This window comes from Gopherus flavomarginatus, chromosome 9, assembly GCF_025201925.1.
Source record: "Gopherus flavomarginatus isolate rGopFla2 chromosome 9, rGopFla2.mat.asm, whole genome shotgun sequence".
NCBI classification, from domain to species: Eukaryota; Metazoa; Chordata; order Testudines; family Testudinidae; genus Gopherus; species Gopherus flavomarginatus.
In genome coordinates this window covers 31,722,479-31,746,446 of record NC_066625.1, presented here as the reverse complement: position 1 = coordinate 31,746,446, position 23,968 = coordinate 31,722,479, and the positions used below count along the sequence as shown (strand labels likewise).

Below are 23,968 nucleotides of genomic sequence, written 5' to 3'. Positions count from 1 at the left end.
TGCTGGCTAAATGAATCCTGAAAATTGTATTAATCCACTACTTGATGAAAATGATAGAATTTTCAATAATAATGCAGAAAAGGCAGAAGTGTTCAATAAATATTTCTGTTCTGTATTGTGGAAACATTAGATGACATAGTCTCTTCATATGGTGATGATAACACTCTTTCCATTCCACTGTCTCTGGAGGTTGTTACACAGAAGTTACTAAAGTTAGACCTTAAATCAGCAGGTCCAGGTAACCTGCATTCAAGAGCTTTTTAAAACAGCTGCCTGAAGAGCTCACTGAACCATTTATGTTGATTTTCAATAAGTCTTGGAGCACTGGGAAGTTTCAGAAGACTAGAAGACAGCTATTGTGCCATTTTTTAAAAAAAGTCAATGAGATGACAGGAATAATTATACACCTGTCAGTCTTAAATTGATCCTGAGTAATGGAGCAACTGATATGAGACTCCCATTAATAAACAATTAAAGGAGAGTAATGTAATTAATGCCAATCAACATGGATTTATGGAAAATAGATCCTTTCTAACTTGATATCTTTTTCTGATGAGTTTACAAGTTTAGTTGATACAGGTAATAGTGTTAATGTAATAGACTTTTGTAAGGTGTTTGACTTGGTACTGCACAACATTTTGATTAAAAATCTAGAATGATATAAAATTAAAACGGCACACATTAAATGGATGAAAAACTGGCTAAGTGATAGGTCTCAACATGAAATTGTAAATGGGAAATCATCATAGAGTGGGTCTGTTTCCAGTGGGGTCCCATAGGGATCAGTTCTTGTCTCTATGCTAGTCAACATTTGTATCAATGCTCTGGAAGGAAACATAAAATCATCACTGATAAAGTTTGTAGATGACACAAAAATTGGAAAAGTGGTAAATAATGAAGAGGACAGGTCACTGATACAGAACAATCTGGATTGCTTAGTAAACTATGCACAAACAAACAATATGCATTTAATACAGCTGAATGTAAATGTGTACGGTGATGGGTTCGGTCACAGAGACTCCCTTTGGACTGTCACCTGATGTGCTGAAACTACCTCTGAGCCCATTTTCTTTGCCAGCTTGGGACTCCAGAACCCCGTCTTGTTGAGTCAGACACGCTAGCCTGCTGCAACACAGACCCAGGGTCTGAACCACACCCCCAAAGCTGCAGACGTAACTGAAAACAGCTCAGGAAGTACTCCTATCTCCAGCACCCAGACACTCAGTTCCCAGTGGGATCCAAACCACAAATAAATCCATTTTACTCTGTATAAAGCTTATACAGGGTTAATTCATAAATTGTCTGCCCTCTATAACACTGATAGAGAGAGATGCACAGCTGTTTGCTCCCCAATTATTAATCACTTATTCTGGGTTAATTAATAAACAAAAAATGATATTAAGTATAAAAAGTAGGATTTAAGTGGTTTCAAGTAATAACAGACAGAACAAAGTAAGTTACCAAGCAAAATAAAACAAAACACGCAAGTCTAAGCCTAATACATTAAGAAACTGAATACAGGTAAATCTCACCCGCAGTGATGTTCCAATAAGCTTCTTTCACAGACTATACTTCTTCCTAGTCTGGGCCCAATCCTTTCCCCGGCACAGTCCTTGTTAGTTCCCGCTGAGGTGGTAACTAGGAATTTCTCATGACTGGCAGTCCCCTTTGTTCTGTTCCACCCCCTTTTATAGCTTTGGCCTAAGGCAGGAATCTTTTGTCTCTCTGGGTCTCCACCCCCTATCTAAATGGAAAAGCACCAGGTTTAAGATGGATTCCAGTTCAGGTGATCACATGTCACTGTAAGACCTCCTTCTTCATTACCTAGTAGCTGGAAGACGTACACAGGAAGGCTTGCAGGTAAATAAACCTATTCACAGTTCATTGATTCTGAAGCACCCTTAATGGCTTTCACTTAACATGTTTACATCAGTAATACAAGTTTATATCTTATTCTCCTAACTCGAGACACAGAAATAATATATGCAAACAAATAGGATGAACACACTCAGTAGATCATAAGCTTTGTAATGATACCTCGCAAGAGGCCTTTTGCAGAAAGCATATTCCAGTTACATTATATTCACACTCATTAGCATATTTCCGTAAAACATATGGAGTGCAACGTCACATGGACATCTAGGAACAAAGATCATAGGACATACTTACAGGATGGGAGACTCTATCCTAGGAAGCAGTGACTCTGAAAAAGATTTGGGGGTCATGATGAATAATCATCTGAACATGATCCCCTGTATGATATTATGGCCAAAACAGCCAATGTGATTCTCAGATGCATAAATAGGGGAATCTCAAGCAGGAGTAGAGAAGTTATTTTATCTCTATATTTGGCATTGGTGCAACCACTGCTGGAATATTTTGTCCAGTTCTGGTGCTCATAATGCACGAAGTATGTTGATAAATTGGAGAGGGTTCAGAGAAGAGCCCTGAGAATGATTAAAGGATTAGAAAATATGCCTTATAGTGGTAGACTCAAGGAGCTCAATCTGTTTAGTTTATCAAAGAGAAGATTAAGGGGTGACTTGATTACAGTATATAAGTACCTACATGGGGAAAAATATTTAAATAGTGGGCTCTTCAATCTAGCAGAGTAAGGTATAACATGAAGTTGAAGCTAGACAAATTCAGATTGGAAATAAGGCTTGTTATACAAGCGATCAGACTAGATGGTCACAGTGGTCCCTTTTGTCCTTGGAATCTATGAATCTATAGCACGGGCCAGAGAACTTCCCTGAAATAATTCCTAGAGAATATCTTTTAGAAAGCATCCAATCTTTTTTTAAAAAATTGTCAGTGATGGAGAACCTCCCACAGCCCTTTTTCAGTTGTTCCAATGGTTAATTACTCTCACTGTTAAAAATGTACACCTTATTTCCATTCTGAATTTGTCTAGCTTCAACTTCCAGCTATTAGATTGTGTTATACCTTTCTCTGCTAGATTGAAGAGCCCACTATTAAATATTTGTTCCCATATAGGTACTTGCATGTAGATTAAAGAGTGCTCTGGAATCAAATATCTTCTCATGTGTAGGTATTTATAAACTGTGATTAAACTTCACCTCTGAATAAGCCCTTAAGGAAAATCCTTTATCTAAAAATAGCACATCTTACAAAGCAAGTATGTGGGAAACAAAGAAAAATGCTGCTGCTGTCCATACTGGGCAGAAATAAAGCAGTGTTTGCATTGCTTTTTAAGTACATCTTTGTCTGAATTTCATGGGTTTCTAATAGGGTTTTTTAAAGAATTGCAATGTCCTGCATGAGTTAGATGGGTTTTTTTTTTCATTCTGAGTTTTCTTCACCTTTACTCTAACTCAGTATTTTTTTCCAAGTAAAAGATTTAGAAACAAAATTCCTAAAAATTTAACTATGTTTCAGGCAACAGAAGAAACTTTTGAAACTCCTGCAGGAAATTGAGAGCTGTTCTACCTGCCACAGTCACAAAGTCCTACCTGCTGAGGAACTGGAGCCAGATTCTGTGGTGAGAAATAAGGCTTGTACAGATAGGTGCAATAATCACAGCTTTGTAACTATTCTGCCATCCAGATTTTATCAGAAACCAAAATGAAAAAGGGGTACTTTGAATGACCTGTGGCCTTATGGGAGAGGGCACAGGAAACATGACTTCAACATGTCTCAGGGAGCAAGCGCAGCTATGGGCATGGGGCTTCCTTGGACTACTGAATTGCCAGGGCCTCACTCCCTTGCGGTGAGAAGGGATCATATGGGTCCTGCTGGTCATATGTGTTTGGAAAATGCAGTTGTATAGTGGCACAATGAATTAGAAACCCTAAGTAAATGTTTATATTTCACCTGTGCAAAACCCATTTCATCATTTCAAACCTTGTCATTTAACATTTCTTTTTTTCAAAGTCACTTGCAACTCTTGCTCCATAGACACACTCAACAGGAAGTAAGTTAACACTGTGCAAGTTATTGAAGTCTTGTTGTGCAGATTTACCTCTGTGGTTTCCATATATTCCACAGGTTTGTCATGTTCACTTCACAAAGTGATTTGATCCTGATCATATGTGTTAACAAAAGTAGTAAGGCTTCTTTTTCTGCATCTTATTGAAGGCTGAATTCTCTCACAGCAGCTCTAGGTTAGTGTTACTCAAGAGAGAACTAGCCAGAGATTACGATTTTATATAAAAATATTTCTTCTGCATTTACCTTCTCCCTCCGCCCAACCTGATCTGAAATAGCATTTATGTCCTAGAGTGAATAACATCTATGAAAAACAAATTACTTTATGGATAGACTAATTATATTAAAACCAGTAGCTGAAAGCTTTTGCTGCCCCATGGGTGTGGCAGTTGGTCCAAGTAATCCATCATCTATGCAGTCTCCCCATACAACCAATGGAATAGTTGCATGTAAATGATCTGTAGAATAAGGGTGGTTTTGGCTGAGTTGTTTCTGATTTCACCATGATTTAAGACTTTTGGCATGGCATAGATACATGTCTTGCTGTCACATGCGTGTAATTTGTAAAGTCAAAATGGCTGAGAACTTTGAAATTAGATGATAACACACTGTAACTCTCAGTGATGGTTGAATCTGGTGATTATTTTGAACAAAAAGAATTCTCAACCATGGTTGTAGCTGTTCCATCACTACATACTAACTCTACAGACATTCTAGGCCTCAGAGTGACATTCAAAGTGACAATCCAAAAATCTTCTTATATAGATACTCCAGTGTCTGCTTTCAAAAGCTCTGTTGTCTCCTCCAGCTTTTACTGAATATATACCTGCTGCTGATGGTTTACTTGCATCATTCAATTAATTAAAAGTCTAGTTCTTTTTGATCCTCCCAAGGTTTTTTGATAAGGAACCAAAATCCTGCCCTTGGATCTTACAGAGCTCATAGCCAATACATAACACTAAATTCAATACATCTGTTTGTCTGAATGCAGATTCAGAAAGTCACTAACAGACTAATCAGGCTTTTGAGTAGTTTTCTGATCTTCAAACTCAGTTTTGTCTCCAGGATGTGTAGCAAGGAGAGCACTTGCTCTGCAAGTGAATTCAGTTGTCTGGATTGGTTTTCTGCACACCATTCTGTCTGTCACTGCTCAGATTTTTTTACTAGGATATTGTAGGGAACCTAAGCTAGTTAGATGCCAAAAATCTCATTGAATTTCAAAGGGGTTTGGATGCTTAACTCCCATAGACTCCCTAAAGAACCCTACACTTCATTAATAAGGATCCGAGGCACGCTACCATTGTTACAACTGCTGTAGTTGCTAATGTATACAATAAAAGGGAAAAAGGACCATACCTAAAAACCTGCTGTCTTTCAGATGATGATTGGTCAGAGAGAGGGTATGTGTGTGTATTATCGGTGGAACTCCTACCAATAACTATAGTTAGTGTTGCCTAACTATACTTCTTGTCAAACTTTGTCAAACTTTAACTATTCAGGCTGAAATTTTCTTAAATTATTTTAAGAAAGTTTAACCAAAAATAGCTCAACCATTTCTTTAGGGAAAAATAGCTACTATTTCCACTGCTGCATACACCTATCTTACGAGGCAGGCAAGTATCATTCCTCCTTTATTTTACAGATGGAGTAAGATTGATGGAGAAAGGTTGCAAAGGTCAATTCTGGCAGACCTAGGAAATGAACCATCCACTAGATTCTGTGATGCTTTCCGGAAGCTGAGTGGAAAAGATGCTACCTGGAGGGAAAGGGGGTAAAGAAGGCTATAAAGCCCCTTGTACCTTCCAGATCCTGGGCTGCTTGTGGGTCATGTGGCTTCCAGTATAAATCAGAGCAGTCCCTGAGGGAGCTTTAACTTCTTCAAGTATTGTCCCTATGAGTGCTCCACTTCAGGTATTCATACGGCTCTCAAGCCCTTGATCAGAGATTTCTAGCTAGCAGTGCCTGTTCAGCATGCACATGTGCCCTATATCTCCTTGTGCCAGACACCGTGGATGTATGAGGTGTATGAGGAAACCGCCCTCAGTTCCTTCTCTGCTGCCTCAACCTGAGGAAGAACACTAGTTTGCCTGCACAGAGGATACTCAACCATTTCTCTTTACCTTTTTTTTCCATCAAAGTTATTTAGTTTAAAGTTGTTAATAGTATTGGTATAGCTCAGTCATGGCTGCCACTTCCCGCAGCTCTCATTGGCTGGGGACGGTGAACCATGGCCACTGGGAGCTGCGGGCGGACATGCCTGCGATGATCAATGTAAACAAACTGTCTCGCGGCCCACCAGGGGATTACCTTGACAGGCCTCAAGTTGCCCACCACTGGTATAGATGGTTAATTTAGGTGAGAAGACTGTTTGTTTTCCGGGACCCCTGCCCCCATTCAATGCCCTATTTCTTCCCCGACCACCATCTACACCCCCACCCCCTGACCACCACCCCAAACTCCCCTGCCCTCTGTGCAACCCCCTCTGCTCCCTGCCCCCTTACCGCACTGCCTGGAGCACCAGTGGCTGGCAGCGCTACAGCTGCACTGCCCGGCTGGAGCCAGGCCATGCTGCCGCCACCGTGCAGCACAGAGCACCAGGTCAGGCAAGGCTCTGCAGCTACGCTGCCCCAGGAGCTCAAAGCCCCGCTGCCCAGAGCATTGTACTGGTGGCGGAATGAGTGAGCTGAAGCTGTGGGGGAGGGGGAACAGCAAGAGAGGGGCCGGGGGCTAGCCTCTCAGGCCAGGAGTTCAGGGCCAGGCAAGATGTGGCCCATGGGCCGTAGTTTGTCCACCCCTGTACTAGAGGTTGTCTTGGGATAGTGCTTGGGGTATGCTACAGACCCCAGGATCAGATTTGGGTCTGGCTAGGGACCTCTTTAACGTTCACACCTTTCCCATTGTCTATGTCTATAAGAACTGATTTGAGCTTGCTTTTTTTTTCATCTTGGAGCAAATTATTACAATGTTATAGAATCTTGTGATTTTACATACAGCACTGATACACACATTTTTGCCAGGACAATAACATTCAGCAGATTATGACATTTCAAATGATACTTAACAAGGAATACTTTATACAAAATTTATCATAGTTTTGTAAAAGTGGTGAACACAATAGTATAGACCAGGGGTCGGCAACCTTTCAGAAGTGATATGCTGAGTCTTCATTTATTCACTCTAATTTAAAGTTTTGCATGCTAGTAATACATTTTAATGTTTTTAGAAGGTCTCTTTCTATAAGTCTATAATATATAACTAAACTATAGTTGCATGTAAAGTAAATAAGGTTTTTAAAATGTTTAAGAAGCTTCATTTAAAATGAAATTAAAATGCAGAGCCCCCCAGACCGGTGGCCAGAACCCGGACAGTGTGAGTGCCACTGAAAATCAGCTCGCGTGTCACCATTGGCATGCGTGCCATAGGTTGCCTACCCCTGGTATAGATCGTCACACCCTAAGGACCAGGGGCTTTCCTCCTCCCTTCTCCTCCAACAGAACTCCCACTCAAAATCCCCTGTTTACACATCTTTTAGCTGACTCTTGTGCCATTGTGCCTGTGCTGCTAGCTGACTGTTCGGCTGCCTTTATAGGATGCCTAATTGGGGAAGCCCTGCCCCCTAACCAGGGCTTTATTTCTCTTCCAGCACACTGCCCTCTATCAGCCTCGACAAACTGGACAGGAAAAACGAACACCTTCCCACTCTGAACTCCCCAAAAAAACAAACCCACAAAACAGAAAAAAACCTCAACACCCTCAAAACCTCACTGTCCCTAAGGACAAAGGGCTTGCCTCTTCCCTTCTCCTCCAACAGAATTCCCATTCAAAATCCCCTGTTTACAGTTCTGTTTGCTGGCTTTCATGCCTCACCCATCCATAATTGCTCCCTTAGATCTCCAAGACCGGTTCATTGCTCTTGACTTGCAAGAGTCCTATTTCCACTTATCTATTCATCCAGCACAGGAAGTATCTCAGATTCCTTGTAGAAACATCTGATTACCAGTACGGAGTCCTGCCCTTTGGTCTTTCCACAATACTGAGGGTATTCACCAAGTACTCGGCATTCATGGCAGCTCACCTAAGGAGACAAGGAAACCAAGTCTACCTATACCTCAGAGACTAGCTGATTTGAGATCATCCAACAGGTGACCAACTCAATCCAAGTAACCTTATAGCTCTTCACCTCATTGGGACTCAAAGCCAACCTATAAAACTCCACAGTGATTCCAACTCCACACACAGAGTTCAGAGGTGCAGTGTTAGACTCCAGGTCAGTGAGAGCTTACCTTCCATAGGAAGGGTTCCAGATAACAGTAAGTCTCATTAACCACCTTGAAGATCATTCAAAAATATCAGTAAGAGTATGCCTTAGTCTGCTGGGATTCTTGGACTCATGCATCTATGTTATGCAATTTGCAGACTTCACCTATGCTGCATAAAAGGATGGTTAAAATTAGTATCTATCCAGCAGACACCATGTGGACATGCTGGACAAGGTCCCACAAGAAGTCCTCATTAAACTGGTGGAAAAACCCTCTTCACGGGTACAGTGGAGTACCTTTCTCCACACCTCTCTTTACAAAGACTTTGTAATAGTCACCTTTTAGTCAGGGATTGAGGGGTGCTCCTCTGGATCACCATCAGTCTCAGGGCCTGTGATTCCCTCAGATTTGTCCCCAGAAATATGCCTGTTGTACTGCCCAGTATCTGCCTGGATAATACAAGCTCATAGAAAATCTGTCATTCCATTAATAGAAAATGATATGCACACATCTTGTTATCCCAAATGAAGTTCCCTAACACTTCAATCCAAACACACTGGTTTAGATAAAACCAGAAAACACATTTATTAACTACAGAAAGGAAGATTTTAATTGATTACAAGTGATGAGGCATAAAAGTCAGAATTGGTTACAAAGAAATAAAAGGACAAATTGGAGAAATGGCCTGAGGTAAACAGGATGAAGTTCAATAAAGATAAATGCAAAGTGCTCCACTTAGGAAGGAACAATCAGTTTCACACATACAGAATGGGAAGAGACTGTTTAGGAAGGAGTATGGCAGAAAGAGATCTAGGGGTCATAGTGGACCACAAGCTTAATATGAGTCAACAGTGTGATACTGTTGCAAAAAAGCAAACGTGATTCTGGGATGCATTAACAGGTGTGTTGTAAACAAGACACGAGAAGTCATTCTTCCGCTTTATTCTGCGCTGGTTAGGCCTCAACTGGAGTATTGTGTCCAGTTCTGGGCACCGCATTTCAAGAAAGATGTGGAGAAACTGGAGAGGGTCCAGAGAAGAGCAACAAGAATGATTAAAGGTCTTGAGAACATGACCTATGAAGGAAGGCTGAAGGAATTGGGTTTGTTTAGTTTGGAAAAGAGAAGACTGAGAGGGGACATGATAGCAGTTTTCAGGTATCTAAAAGGGTGTCATCAGGAAGAGGGAGAAAACTTGTTCACCTTAGCCTCCAATGATAGAACAAGAAGCAATGGGCTTAAACTGCAGCAAGGGAGATTTAGGTTGGACATTAGGAAAAAGTTCCTAACTGTCAGGGTAGTTAAACACTGGAATAGATTGCCTAGGGAAGTTGTGGAATCTCCATCTCTGGAGATATTTAAGAGTAGGTTAGATAAATGTCTATTAGGGATGGTCTAGACAGTATTTGGTCCTGCCATGAGGGCAGGGGACTGGACTCGATGACCTCTCGAGGTCCCTTCCAGTCCTAGAGTCTATGAGTCTATAAAACGCAAACTAATACCTAACTGAACAAGCTACGTGAATTCAAAGTGAAAGTCTCTCTCACTACATGTTCTAGCTGTATTACTGTCTGAGTTTTCCAGAGAGGATCTCCCCCAAGTCAAATTATGCTTCCTTTGTCTTTCAAGTGTTATCGATGCAGTGAGTACAGATGAATGGACATATGATTTGTGTTGTCTGTTCTCACTTCTTATAGTTATTTTCCTCTTTGAAAATCATCTCCAGTTGAGGTTCAGGAGGCAGAAAGTCTGTTTGCATAGGAACGTCCAGCTGTTCCATTGGCAAGATGTACATTTCTTGCTCACACCCTTCTTCCTGTCAAAGAATGGCTGCTTAATTAGGGATTGATTATGTTGACACCTGGTTGAGGTGTTTGTGAATTTGTTTGAAGCTATTTCCCCAGACTTGGAACATGTCTTATACAGTAAAATTGTATAACTTTACATACAGTGCTGTCATACATATTTTACCAGGATGATAATGTTCAGCAAATTATGACTTTTCAAATGATATCTTACAAGGCATACTTTGTACAAAATTTATCATAGTCATGTAAAAAGGGTAGGGATCTCACACCATTACATCAGCTTGAAGGACAGGAGATATTCTGGTCCTCATGACGGGTTCCCCTTATACAGTATTTCATAAGGACAACATCATCCTCAGGTCTCAACCCAATTCCCTACCCAAAATTGTTTCAGAGTACCATGCATACCAATTTATTCATCTCCTAGTTTTCTTTCCTGAGACTTGCTCAGCATTGGGGGAAGCTAAAATTTACACACTTGATGTAGTACTGACGTGACAACAACCACTCAGAAATGTACTGCGGCTCTATGTGGCCTTTGCAGAGATACTTATGAGTCAAGCAATATCTTCAGAGCTTATGTAAGTGGGTCTCTAACTGTATAAGGAGTTGTATGTTATGTATTCATAATGTAAGTTATGAATTAGCCAGCTGAGGTCCACCTAACCACATTAGAGCTGTCTGTTTGAAGAATGTCCCTATTTCTGAAATCTGTAGGGCTAGGGCTAGAGCAGTTACATAGAGCTTGGTCCACACATTTACAAAACACTTCTATTTCATGGTAGACACTTCCAGATTGGATGACCATTTTGATAGAGCTGTCCTACAGCCATTTTGACTCCTACTGCCACCTCCAATCAAACAGATAATTGCTTGTTGGTCACCAAGAGTGGAATCTATGTGATCAATCACTTGAAGGAGAAATGGCTACTTACCCTACCATAACTGTGGTTCTTTGAGATTTGTTGTCGACATGGATTCCACAACCCGTCCTTCTACCCTGCTACTGCAAAGTTCTACTCCTCAGGGAATCTGTACTGGTGAAGGAACTGCGGGATGGTTGGGCCTGCTCCACCCCTTATGGCTTCAGATGGGTATGGTGGAGGGGTATAAGGAAGTAAAGGGTGCAGTCTTGGCCCCAGTGGATTCTTCTGGCCAAAATAATCATATCTCACATGCATGGGGCATATTCGCACCAAGAGTAAAATCGTTTTGGATAACACATCTCAAAGAACCACAATTGCTATAAAGTAAGTAACCATTCTTTTTTATTGTTTTTAACAAATCTAAGAATTACATATCAAAAATACATTAAATGATCATTATGGTTGCAAAGCCATGCACCCAGAAATTAGAAGGTGCCAAAATATTTGTTGTTTGTGCAACTTCATTTTGACTCCCATAGGCATATTCTGTCAGAGGCAGTTTTTACTTACAGCTCACATACTGTTTGTTCTACAGAACATGGCTGCCTGATTCACTGTACAGAATGAAGTGAATGAGGCAGAGAGTTGCAAGAAGAGAAAGGAGAGTCTCTTGTGTTTAAATGCTTGGGACTGGACTGGGCCCCAGGAGTGCTGAGTTCTAGTCCTTACTCTCCGATAGGCTTCCCGTGTGATGTTGAACAGGACTATTATAATGCACATGAGGTCAAAATGAACATTACTTAGACAACCTTAATTCTGACATTTCGTAACTGTCGAGTGCCTGACTTTGCAACCATAACATCCTTTTACTATGTTTTGTGTATATAATCTATATGTATAAACAATCTCTCTTTTAGGATCAGCTGCAAACAAAGGCAGAAATACAGGATGCCATTTATGTGACTATGGAAATCCTCTCCAATTGGGGGAATGCAGTCAATGTGGGCTTGACGGAAGTGGAATTCTTTGATTTACATGCTGTCAAGATGTTTGTGTCTCCTCATGATGTGAATATCCGAAATGCTGACTCGCCAGGGGATCTCTCTTGCCTGGTCAATAGAACCCTGAATGTAAGCTCCCCTCATCCCACCTGTATAGGCCTCCCTCGTTTCAATAGTTTTCTTTATAGTTTATGATCTCTCAGTAAGTTATTTTCTTTCTAAAAATATGTAAACCTTAATTTTGCCACTTGCTCAGGTATTTTAAATGTATGTAATGTATTGTTTAGGATTTGCAGAATTTCATGCTCAAAAATCAGGAAACCGTAATTCTCTCTCCTTGTGTGTTTGCACTGTAATACAGGCTTTGAATACAGGAGCACATTCAATTTATAAAACAATGAACTATAATGTAATGCATCTATCTGCCAAGATAGAATTTTTCTGGAAAGTCTTCTGACCCTTTTGCATTTCCTTGTTTTTCTTCTAGTGATTAACCTAAATAATTGTGTCTTCTGAAAATTTTGCACCTTCACTTCTTTTTCCAGACTCCTAATATATATTAAACACTGATCTTAGTACAGAAGTTTGGGACACCCCACTGCTAACCTTTTGCCAAGGGCAGTCACTGGATGGAATAGAAAGACAAGGTGTTCCAGGCATAGGAATGGCATGAAGATGAGTGAAAGAATTGAACAAAAGGGGTGTGCAGGTTGGAAACATTGGATGAAGTTGAGGCAGTGAGAGGTGGGGGAGGAAAAAGGATGTTCTGTGGTAAAGTCATTGGACTCAAGAGTTCTGGGATGAAATCCTGGTCCCACTGAGATCAGTGGCAAACCTACTATTGAGTTCCCTAGGGCTAGGATTTCACCTTGGCTATACACTCACTGTGTGACTTTCAGCAAGTCATTTGAGATAAAATTTTCAGAAGTCTTTAAGTTCTACTGAAAGTCAATTGTACTTCAGGTTCTAAGTGACATAGGTGCTTTTTGAAAAAGTGACCCTTAATCTCATTGAGCCTCAGTTTGTAAAATAGGGATAATACTGTACTTCTCTCCTTCACACACTGTCTGAAGATACATTAATTAGTATATGTGAGCCACTCAGATGTAATAGTGATGTGTGGCATATTAATCTGTCCTATTCTGTGCAAGTTCTTATACTGCATGTCTTCCACTATGGTGCAATGTCACATGTGATTTGATCTTTCTCACATGCTCTTCCCAGGGGAAAATTGTGTGTGTGGTGTAATGTTTTGTTTTGGTGGTATGTGTGTTTTTTATAAATTACATGTACTCTGTGTTATGTGTCTATATGGTCAAAGGCAAGTTTTAAGACATACACCTTCTACTGAGAACAAAAGAGACTGAGGTTTGTGGGGTTCTTGCAAACTATAAGCAGGAGCAGAGCTGCCTGCAGTCTTGAAGGCAAGAATAAAAATTTTAACTTTCTAATGACTTCCACATCAACTTCAATGGAAGAATTTTAAAGAGGAGAATGAGGTGGTCCAGAGAAAAAGGAGTGCTTTGGAGGAATGGAAAAAGCCAGTCAGTCCCCGCCACCACTCCAGTGACTCCCATTCCCCAACTTTCTAAAACCCATTACCACTCTAAAACCCTCCTATACTGAGCTGGTCAGAAATAGAGGGGAAAGGGAATATGAGACAACTGAACTCTCTTGTGGAACTGCAGCAGTATTTCTAAATTGAAATATTTGGTGGTTTGTCTGAAATGTTTTGGGGGTTGGTCATTCAATTTTTGACCAAAAATAAAAAATTTCCGTAGAAAGCACACTTTTCACAAAAATTTCTTGTCAAAAACTCAGTTTTCTGTTGAAAAAACTGTTCAACAGAAAATTTTCAAGACGTTCTCATACTGTGCACCCTCACCTGACTTTACCTATAGCTGCCAAAATACCATCCTTTCTGGTTGCCAGAACATGTCCCACCCTTTTCCTCTTGGCTTTTGAAACCCCTTGCTTCTTACTCTTTTCCCTGCTGTTGGCAGTGTAATAGCACTGGAGGATCTCAGTAACTGGGGTGGGGATTATGGATTTTGCTCTCTGACCTCGTGATATAAACTCAGTAGCTGCATGTGGAGGTAGATCGTTGCAGGCTACAGAGGCTACATTCTTGTGTTTTTTAATCCCCTTTGTCCATTTGCAGATGTCTACTCAAATCCATAATGTGGTTCTCTGTGAGACTTCAAAAACATCAGGCACACACCTCTGTAGATCTGTAAGCTCTAGGTCTAAAATTGTCTGCAAAGGAGTCTGGTAAAGCATGAGCAGTACAGAAAATAACGTCGAGTCCCTTATTCCCAAGCGTTAAACCAGAAATGTACCTTCAGAAATTGTATTAATCTTTTTTCTCAGTGTGGTGGGCTCAAATCATACTCCCATCCCCCCCACCCTCCTCAACTTGCAAAGCTGGTTAATTGGATTAAAATAAACTGTGGACTGGTTTTGACCCTGCATGTACAAAGCATTGCAGACAGTCTGAGCATGGTGAGCATGCAAACTTCCCACAAGCACAGCAGGTAGCAGACCTATATTTAACAGCCCATCTGCTCTGTGCTTTTCTTTAGGCAGGAGAGTAGAGTGTACACTTTGGAGCCTGTGGTTAAAGGTTTTCTCCTTTTGCTTTCTCTTTAGCAGTCTTGTCTGTCAATTTGTTGTTCCTGTAACTTGGGCTCTCTGCTCCCTTTTTCTGGTGAGCTGTGAGTTAATCACAACTACTTTGCTTCAGGAGAAGAAAAGTCAATTACTAACAATCTCTGCTTGTCTGTGTTTTAGAGCACCAAGGAGCATTTCCTGTGGACGTGTCCTTTTCATGCGCCAGTTCAGCTTTACTTTGTTATCCGCAATCCCAGTCGGTCACGTGACTTTGGTATATCTAAGATCAAGATTTGGAATTACAACACGACGACTCTTAGTGTAAGCAGCTTCTTCTCAACTCTTTGCTGTGTACACTCATCTTAGACCTAGATAGACTCAGTTTGACCTTCCTTCCAAAAGTGTGAAATAAATATAGGTATTGTCTTCTCTAATAGGAAGGGGGAGCTGGAGGGATGTCTCATCTACTGTGGGGTTTTGTTATCTTAATTATAAGTGGTAGAAATGCAGCTCATAGTGTTTTCACCAACAAAGTCAGTATTTTCTTTCAGATCCTTGCTAGTATTTCAGAAGGGATAACAAAATCCTTGCTTAGAGTGTTTGTTGTGGCTTTACTGGTAATCAGAAATTGAGACGCTGAAAGGTAAGTGCATCTCAATGTGCAGGTCTCTGTTTGGGTTATATTATCAGAATAGACAAGACTATTTGTCTGATCACATGATTATTTTGTAGATGATTTACGAGAGAGAGATTGACTGACTCTCCAACTCAGGTTCTTGTAGTTTTTGTCACTTGAAATTTGGCATGTACGATCTGTGTATGCATGTTAAAACTTTAAAATATTCTAGCATTGCAAGAGACATTACGTGGCAGATGGTTACTGATTCGTATGTCTGAAATTCACTGTGAAATTATTCTAGTTAGAACACTATGATGTTCAGTTCAGAAAATTCCCAGGTACTGAGTCAAAGAGGATTTTCTGTTCTGGATTATAAATGAGATAAGCTTTATCCTTTCTGACTTGCTCTCATCTGGGTTCTTATATAAGCATATGGCAATACAAATGTATAGAAGCTGCCACAGAGGAAACAGTCTTCACAAACACAATATAACACCAGCTTAAATTATTTTCTGGAATCCTTGTTGCTGTGTGTATTAAATGTGGGTTACAGGATGTTATACTGTAAACGGGGGATACAATGGAGCTTTCCGAACCCTTTGAAAAGGAATTCTATTTGTGGAGTAAATAATACTGGTCTGTTGTCACCATGTGTTGAATATGTCGCAAATGTAACTGTATATTGATTTGATTAGATACATGAAATAGTTAGAAAACCCCCACTGCGGCTAGGTTCTCAGCTAGTACAAACTAGTGTAGTCCTATTGACTCCTGTGCAGCAGTGCTGACTTATGCCAGCTGAGGATCTAGCCCACTATTTTTCAGGTGGAGAAATAATAGAAAACAATTCTGCATAGTCCGCTATCATCTGTGATATGGAAAAGTTAGCATCATTTCTGCTGTATTCATTTTTATTCAAGTATTTTAAAAGAAATAAATAATAAAGAGCATTACAATGTAACTTATAACAGCCCTCTGATCACTCCCTTCCCTGCTAAAATAAATCCTGACCAAAACTATTTTTTTAAGATCCTAAGTATCACCACCTGCTTCCCCTTCTTTCTACCCCTCAAGAAAGCCATAGTGGGGAGAAGTGTCTAAATGTATCCCAAGTGAATCCCGAATATTTTTGCAATACCATGCAAAGCTCAACTCAGTTTGAACAAGTACTTGAACAGAAACTGGAATTGTTGAGACTGTTTAGGGATCTAGGATTTTAAAACAGGCGACTGAAGGTCAAAAGAAGTGGTGGAAAGAAAACTGTTAGAACCCACCACACAATTACTACAGAAAATTTAACTGATTTAAGTGAAAATGTGTATTAATTTATGGGACATCTCAAATAAAAGTACTGTCTCACTATCATTATTGATTAAAATTTAAGGGCACTTCTGAAGGCGACTGCTGCATGTATTGATTTTAATGCAAATGTGATCAAGGTCATATCTTAGATAATCACCAACATAGATAAGTTTGCTAATTTAAGAGAAATCACACACCAGATCACACAACTGGCTGATTAAGGGACTGATCTAAAGCCTATTAAGTGAATATAGTCTATCCATTGATTTCACTGGGTTTTGGATCTAGACCTACATTTACTGGATTAATTATAAAGGCAGGTATAATAATGACTAAACCTATAAACTTTAAGGAAATTGCCTTTATTACTATTGCCTTTATTTACTTTGGGAATACATAGAATTAATGGGATTGCTAAATTTAGTGTTTTAAAGTGTTAATTCACGTAAGAAATGTGTTAATCTGTGAAATTCACTGTTCATAAACAGGCTCACAATGAAATTCATTTCCTCTTTTTGAGAATTATCTTTGTAGATCCACACTTTTTAGAGCATATGTCTTGGAATCAGACCTCTTGGTACCTGTGGAAAAACAATATCCATTAGGGTTGTGTGCATATCTTACTCAAGGAATTAACACTCTGGGGTGGTTATAGGCACCAAAAAAGGTTAAGGTAATCAAAAAATATTATTTCGTTGAAACAACCTCTGTCAAACAGGGTCACTTCTGATGAATCTCCCAACTCAAAAAACGTTGATGAAAAATTCTTGAAATTGTCAAAACATTTTTGAATGAAAAATTCCATTTTCTGGTTCTAAGATTCATAGATTATAGAAACCATTGTGATAATCTAGTCTGACCTCCTGTATAATAGGACATAGGACTTACCTGAGTTAATTCCTTTTTGATGAAGTTAAGGTTAACAATATAAATCAGTATATAGGGTAAAATATAGTAGAGATGTCACAATTATTCCCAGACCAAATATAATAAATCCAGGAAATTCAGAACTAAAATTGAACGTCAGTAAATCCAAACATGTTAATGTATGGTAAAATGCTACCAGAGCACCCAAATCACCTTACTCTGTCCTAAAGGGATACCATGCAATAACCATGCAGGTATGGTGAGTGTTTTGGTACAAGATAAAATTAATGTGGGAATTTCCTTGTTTTTTTAATTTAAAAATTCCATAAATGAACAAAAAACCCAAGTATAATGTTACCATGTGATATTTCTAGTAATTTGAAGTAGCAACCATATATCTTTTTTTTAAAATGTTGCCTTTGATGATCAGTTGCACCAATGTGTGCTGGCTGCTTCCTGCCACTCTGAAGCAGCACAAGAAGTCAGAATGTACTAGTCAGTTAAATTGGGTTTACAACTGCTTTGTTTTGCTAGAGCAGCTTAAAACAGCCATAGTGTACACCCAAGTTTTTTCCATCCTCCACTCCGTCCTTCAAATGCCACCTGCTTCTTGCACCTTTCTGTATTCCTTGATGCATCCCACCAAGTTTCCCCTTCTTGCATTCTCTACATTCCCCTGTGTGCACAGACCTGTTTTCCCTCTCTCCTGCACACCCCTGCATGTGTGTACACATCATTTCCACACCCCATCCTCCTGCACTGCCTACACACACACACGCGCGCACATACACACACACACACACACACACACACCCCTCCTGTGAAGTTGGTGGACTCCCCTGCAGGGTCCTAGAGCCTGGGTTCAAGCCCTAGTCTAGTAGTCTACACAGCAATGAAACAGCCCCTGCAGCCCAAGCCCCGTGAGCACAGGCCAGCTGCAGGTTTTTCTTTGCTGTGGGCAGCACATTCTTAGGGCTTGTCTACATCACAAAGTTGCAGCGCTGGTGAGGGGGTTACAGCGCTGCAACTTAGGAGGTGTACACATCTGCAGGGCATCACCAGCGCTGCAACTCCCTGTTTGCAGCGCTGGCCGTACTCCCGTTTTGTCTCGGGTGTAGAGGATCCAGCGCTGGTGATCCAGCGCTGGTAATCAAGTGTAGACACTTACCAGCGTTTTTCTTGACCTCCGTGGAATAAGCAGGTATCCCAGCATACCTGAGGAAGCCTCTCTGGTAATCAAGCAGGTCTCCTTCCCCGCGGTTTGCTCCGGTGTTCTCCGAATCCCCCCCCAAGCGGGTCTCCTTCCCTGCGGTTTGCAGGGGGGTTCGGGGAACGCGAGAGCAAACCGCGAGGAAGCAGGTTTCCTTCCCCGCGGTTTGCTCTCGCGTTCCCCGAACCCCCGTGCAAGCAGGTCTCCTTCCCCGCGGTTTGCTCTTGCGTTCCCCGAACCCCCGTGCAAGCAGGTCTCCTTCCCCGCGGTTTGCAGGGGGGTTCGGGAAACGCGAGAGCAAACCGCAGGGAAGGAGACCTGCTTGCACGGGGGTTCGGGGAACGCGAGAGCAAACCGCGGGGAAGGAGACCTGCTTGCACGGAGGGGGTTCGGGGAACGCGAGAGCAAACCGCGGGGAAGGAGACCTGCTTGCGGGGAGGGGGTTCGGGGAACGCGAGAGCAAACCGCGGGGAAGGAGACCTGCTTGCACGGGGGTTCGGGGAACGCGAGAGCAAACCGCGGGGAAGGAGACCTGCTTGCACGGGGGTTCGGGGAACGCGAGAGCAAACCGCGGGGAAGGAGACCTGCTTGCACGGGGGTTCGGGGAACGTGAGAGCAAACCGCGGGGAAGGAGACCTGCTTGCACGGGGGTTCGGGGAACGCGAGAGCAAACCGCGGGGAAGGAGATCTGCTTGCAGGGGGGTTCGGGGAACACTGGAGCAAACTGGGGAAAGAGACCTGCTTCCCCGCGGTTTGCTCTCGCGTTCCTCGAACCCCCCTTGAAGCCGCCCAACAGCGCTGCAGTGTGGCCACATCTAACACTACTTGCAGTGCTGGTTGCTGTAAGTGTGGCCACTCTGCAGCGCTGGCCCTATACAGCTGTACTAATACAGCTGTAACAACCAGCACTGCAAAATTGTAGATGTAGACATACCCTTAGAAGTGAAGTTAGGCTATGATCTGGAACGGCACTTAAATATGCCCTGGCTCTGGGCACACTGAGATAGCAAACGTGAGGGACAGAGTCTTGCATGCACTGCCCAGCCTCACACCCCGAGGCGGTGATTTACTTCTCCTTTAGCTGCTCCTGATGCCTAAACCACTTGGGAACACTACCCAGAAGGGGTGCATGAATCAATTATTCTGCAGGGAAAGAGTAAAATCTGCAGGGTACATTAATTCTGTGCTTGTGCAGTGGCACAGAATTCCCCTAGGAGTAAATTTCATCTGTATAAAGTCTGCCATCCATCAGATGGATCCGATCAGCCTCCCTAAATGGTGTAAGCCAAGTCACCATAAAGGGTGCCTCAGTGTCTCAACCTACTGTGTAATTTGTGTCACAAGCGAATGGTGAAGATTGGAGATGCTAGTGGTAGTTTTCTTGGTAGCAGACAATGCCTCTGGAACTCACATCCAGCAGAAATACAAATAAGATCAAACTTGCCCTCTTTGCTGAGGCTTTTCCAAATTTTGGTTTCCTAGCTGACTGGTAAAGCTGCAGACAAGAGGAAAAACAGCAGGACTTTGGGGCTTTCTTACTGAAATCTTGAATGCCTCAACTTAAGCCTTAAAAGGTATTCAGATACCATGAAGATGCATGCCATGCTTACAGTAGTAAAAGTAGTCTTGATCAGTAAACTTGTTCCATTTTCTAACTCTTATTCTGGATCCCTGTACAACTCCCAGATACCTTTCTGGGGTACCAGTTGTAGTAGGAAGAGGTCCTGAAACATAAGCCCTTGTATCAGAAGCCTAGTATGAGGCTTGAGGCCTGTACTAAAGAAGTGATGAAAGCTTTTCTAATACCAAGCAAAGTCAGGCTATGATCTAGAGGCAGACCCTGCTCACGGAATCTGGCAATAACAGGTCTGATATTGCAGAAATACACATTCCTAAGTAGTGTTAGGTACAAGAATATACATGCAAACACATTCCAGAAGGATGGTACCAGAACACCCCAATACCAGCACATTCCCCCAAAATAACAGGAACACACTGACTCATCCTAAAGATTAGGTCAGGATGACAGCATGACGGATAGAGATGTTTTGATCGAACCAACAGGTACAGGGCAATGGGTGGTGCCCAGATATGTCAAGGGCAATATGTAACTTGTTTGTATTGGTGTATAAAGAAGTATCTCAGAGGGAGTGTCTTTGGCCAGCCTAGGTGGGCAGTGGAAAATCCCACCACTGACTGAGCTGTGTCCATTGTCATGGACATACATGTACTAGTGTAATTGTAGATGTTGATCCGGGGAGGTAGGACCATGCTTCGTCGGCAATAAACCTGGCTGGGTGCCTTCGTACCTTAATCAATCTTGTGATCATTGAATGGTTCGCTCAAAGTCTGCTAGGACAGCACACAGGGAGAACACCTAACCACACCAGTGATAAAAGAGAAAATTTAACTTCTGACTATATTTGAAACAATAGCAACAGAGCAACAGCTATTTTGGAACCTTAGTTTACTGGCTTCTTCTTACAGGAAATTTAGGACAGTCATATGTTTTCAAGAGTCTTTATCTTTCACAATCATATAATAAAACAACCCTGTAATCTCTAAAGTCAAGTCTTCTTTCTCCCCTTCTGAGGGGCTTGGAAGATGCTGACCTTAGTGGAAGTGTTGTGGTTTCACTTAAATATGACAGAGTACCACTCTGTGGTAGTTCTGCCTGCAACGATGCAGAGGGGGTTGGGGTGATAGTTGGACTAGTGGGTCCACCACTACACATATATACTAGCCAAAATTTCCCATTTATAGGTTTACTGGGCAGCAGCTCATGGGTTATTTTAGCATCTGTGGAGTTGCTATACTGATGACCCATAATCTGCAGGGGGAAATTCTGTTCCCCTGGACCTCCACAGTGATCCCCATGAAAGTCTGATTGCTTGGAACCTACATTTAAAAACATTTTGTATCTTTATATGGATTAATATCATATTATATTAATATGTTCCCTATTAACTCTGGAGTCAGTATATCAATTCTGTTATATCTGGTACATGGGGCAGTACAATGCAAATCTTCATGCTTCTATTTCATTTCCTTTAGGACCTTGACGTGTGTGCAAAGAATGTGAAACTATATATTGATGAGAACCTTGTATTCGATGATCAGTTAGAAAAAGGCTGTGGAGATCTAACCACTGATTTCAGCACTACAATTGACCTTAAAGACAATAGACAAGAGATTGCTGCACATTCTATACAAGGAAATAAAAAATCAAATGGAGCTAATAGCACAGGCAATAAGGAGGACCTGTTTTTAAAATACCCACAGCCAGACAGGGCTTCATTACACTGGAAATATTCCTTAGAAGAAAATCTCCCTGAGGAAATGATGAATTCCATCAACTTTAGGAAAGAGAAATTGACTAAATTAGAAGAAGATCTGAAGGTGTTATCAGCTCCTGTGTCTGCGAAGGCTCTCAAGAATGATAGGTCAGAATCAGCAGTTATGGAATACGTTCAGTCTGATGACGAGCTTACTATGAGTGAGCAAATGGAAAAACTAACTGGAAGAAAATTATCTGAATCTTCAGGTGTAACTCCATCTTGGTTACAGTCCTCTTCCCAAGTGACAGAGAAGTGCCATAAACAGAAACCCTCCTGGCTGGATACAGAGCACCCTTTAGATGTGAGAATTCAAGAGCAGTCTGATGGCACCATGAGGGGCTGTCCAGGACTTATTGATGAGACTATCAAATGTCACGGAAGTGAACTGGGGAGGTCCAACAGTAGGAATACAAATGGAGATGAGAAGACACAAATGGTAACCAGTAAAGGCTGTTCTATTGACTTGGACATTTTAGACCAGCTTCCAAACAAATATTGCTGCACCCCTGAATGTCCTGCTAGTGGGAGGAGAAGCAGCAGAAGTGTAAGAAAGGAGGTTTTATGTACAAGTCATGGAGATGAAGGTCTGACACACACAGGTAAGAGATGAAGATAGCATCCTTAACTCAAGCATTGCTTACATATTCTCCATTATCAGGATTATATGAGACAGGTTTTAGTTACGCTAATGCAGTATGTAGTTTTTGTTGTCCTCGAGCAGTACAGAGACACCACTGTACTGAGCATAGTGCAAACATATATTGCTAGAGATCCTCTGTCCTGAACAGCTTGCATTCTACGTTTGGGTGTCAGTCGTGTTCAGAGGAGGAATGGATTCCATGGTTAATTATGTTGGAAGGTTATCTTTGCAATAGGACTAGCTGGAAATTCTGATGAAACAGTTTAATCAGATACTGCATATTTATTAACCTGAAAAGTTTTGTAAAAATGGTTTAGATTTGATGAATTTTCATTGATTCTCAGGCAGGTTCTGTCAGAAACATGACTGGTTTCCTGCCAGTTCACCTGGTGGGGGTGCTGGGGAGCCTGTGTTTCCATGGTATGTGGCTCCAGATCAAGCCCCATCATGTGAGCGCTTCCAGATTCCCTTTCATGGAGCCTGGGAATCCTGGCTCTAGCCAAGGCTTAGCTTCTAGTTCTCGAGCAGGAAGCCTTTAACCCCTCAGAACTCCAGCCTGAGCCGGTGCTCTCAGGGTTTCCAGGCTCCAGGCCACATAGGCAGAAGCCTGGAAGTCCTGAGATAGGCTCCCAGGATTTGTGGCTTCAAGGTTGCGCAGCTATACAGATGCCCTAGCCATGGACTCTGGGCCTTTCAGACTCCCAAGCCAACCTACCAACCTATTTCCAAGGAAGTGGACAAGCTGTACCAAATCCTTTATGTGGGCTTTTCATGCTTTCATGTACATCTTCCTCCTAACTCCCTAGGACTGGCAAAAACAGTATAGAGGTCAAGATCTGGGTATTTACACTAAGCCCCTAATGACAGAGAGGGGGAAAGATTAGATCCTTTGGGAAGGAAGCTGTTTTCTTCATCTTCCTTAAATATGAGAATTGTAAATGATGAGGCAATGATGGCCACATACACATTTCATATCTGGGACAAAATTTCACTTTTTGCAAATAATCTTCCATAAGGGCATAGTATATTAGCCAATGCCCTCATCAAGGATAGTCAAAATGTGGACAGACACCCTTAGAGCTTCATGTGACATTTTGGATGCTGCTTCTAGATTGGTTGCCTTCTCTGTAACTCATCGCAGACATGTTTGGTTCTTCTTTGAGATGTGTCCCTATGGGTGCTCCCCTGTAGGTGTGTCTGTGTCCCTGAACGTCTGATCAGAGATCTTTGGTAGCAGTGTCTGTTGGGCCTGTACATGCTCTTTCCCTTCCTTGTGTTGTCTGTGCCTCAAGGCTAATTAGTGTTGTGAGGGGGAACCACCCTCAGTTCCTTCTCAACCGCCAATTAGCAATCCATTTACAGGGTGCGTCTACACTACCTGCCGGATAGGCAGGTAGCTATCGATCTATTGGGGATCGATTTATCGTGTGTAGTGTAGATGCAATAAATCGATCCCCGATCACTCTTTCGTCGACTGTTGAACTCCAGCTCGGTGAGAGGCA

At 41.7% G+C, this 23,968-nt stretch overlaps 1 protein-coding gene across 4 annotated transcripts in view; it reads left to right on the top strand.

Moving 5' to 3' along the window:
• KATNIP (katanin interacting protein) overlaps window positions 1-23,968 on the top strand; it is a 181,651-nt gene that overhangs the window by 71,266 nt on the left and 86,417 nt on the right. For all 4 annotated transcript variants that reach the window (XM_050968053.1, XM_050968055.1, XM_050968056.1 and 1 more), the window contains exons 11-14: window positions 3,400-3,502; window positions 11,797-12,009; window positions 14,671-14,811; window positions 21,543-22,425. In XM_050968053.1, coding sequence (XP_050824010.1) covers window positions 3,400-3,502; window positions 11,797-12,009; window positions 14,671-14,811; window positions 21,543-22,425 — 1,340 coding nt within the window. The remainder of the gene's footprint in view (window positions 1-3,399; window positions 3,503-11,796; window positions 12,010-14,670; window positions 14,812-21,542; window positions 22,426-23,968) is intronic.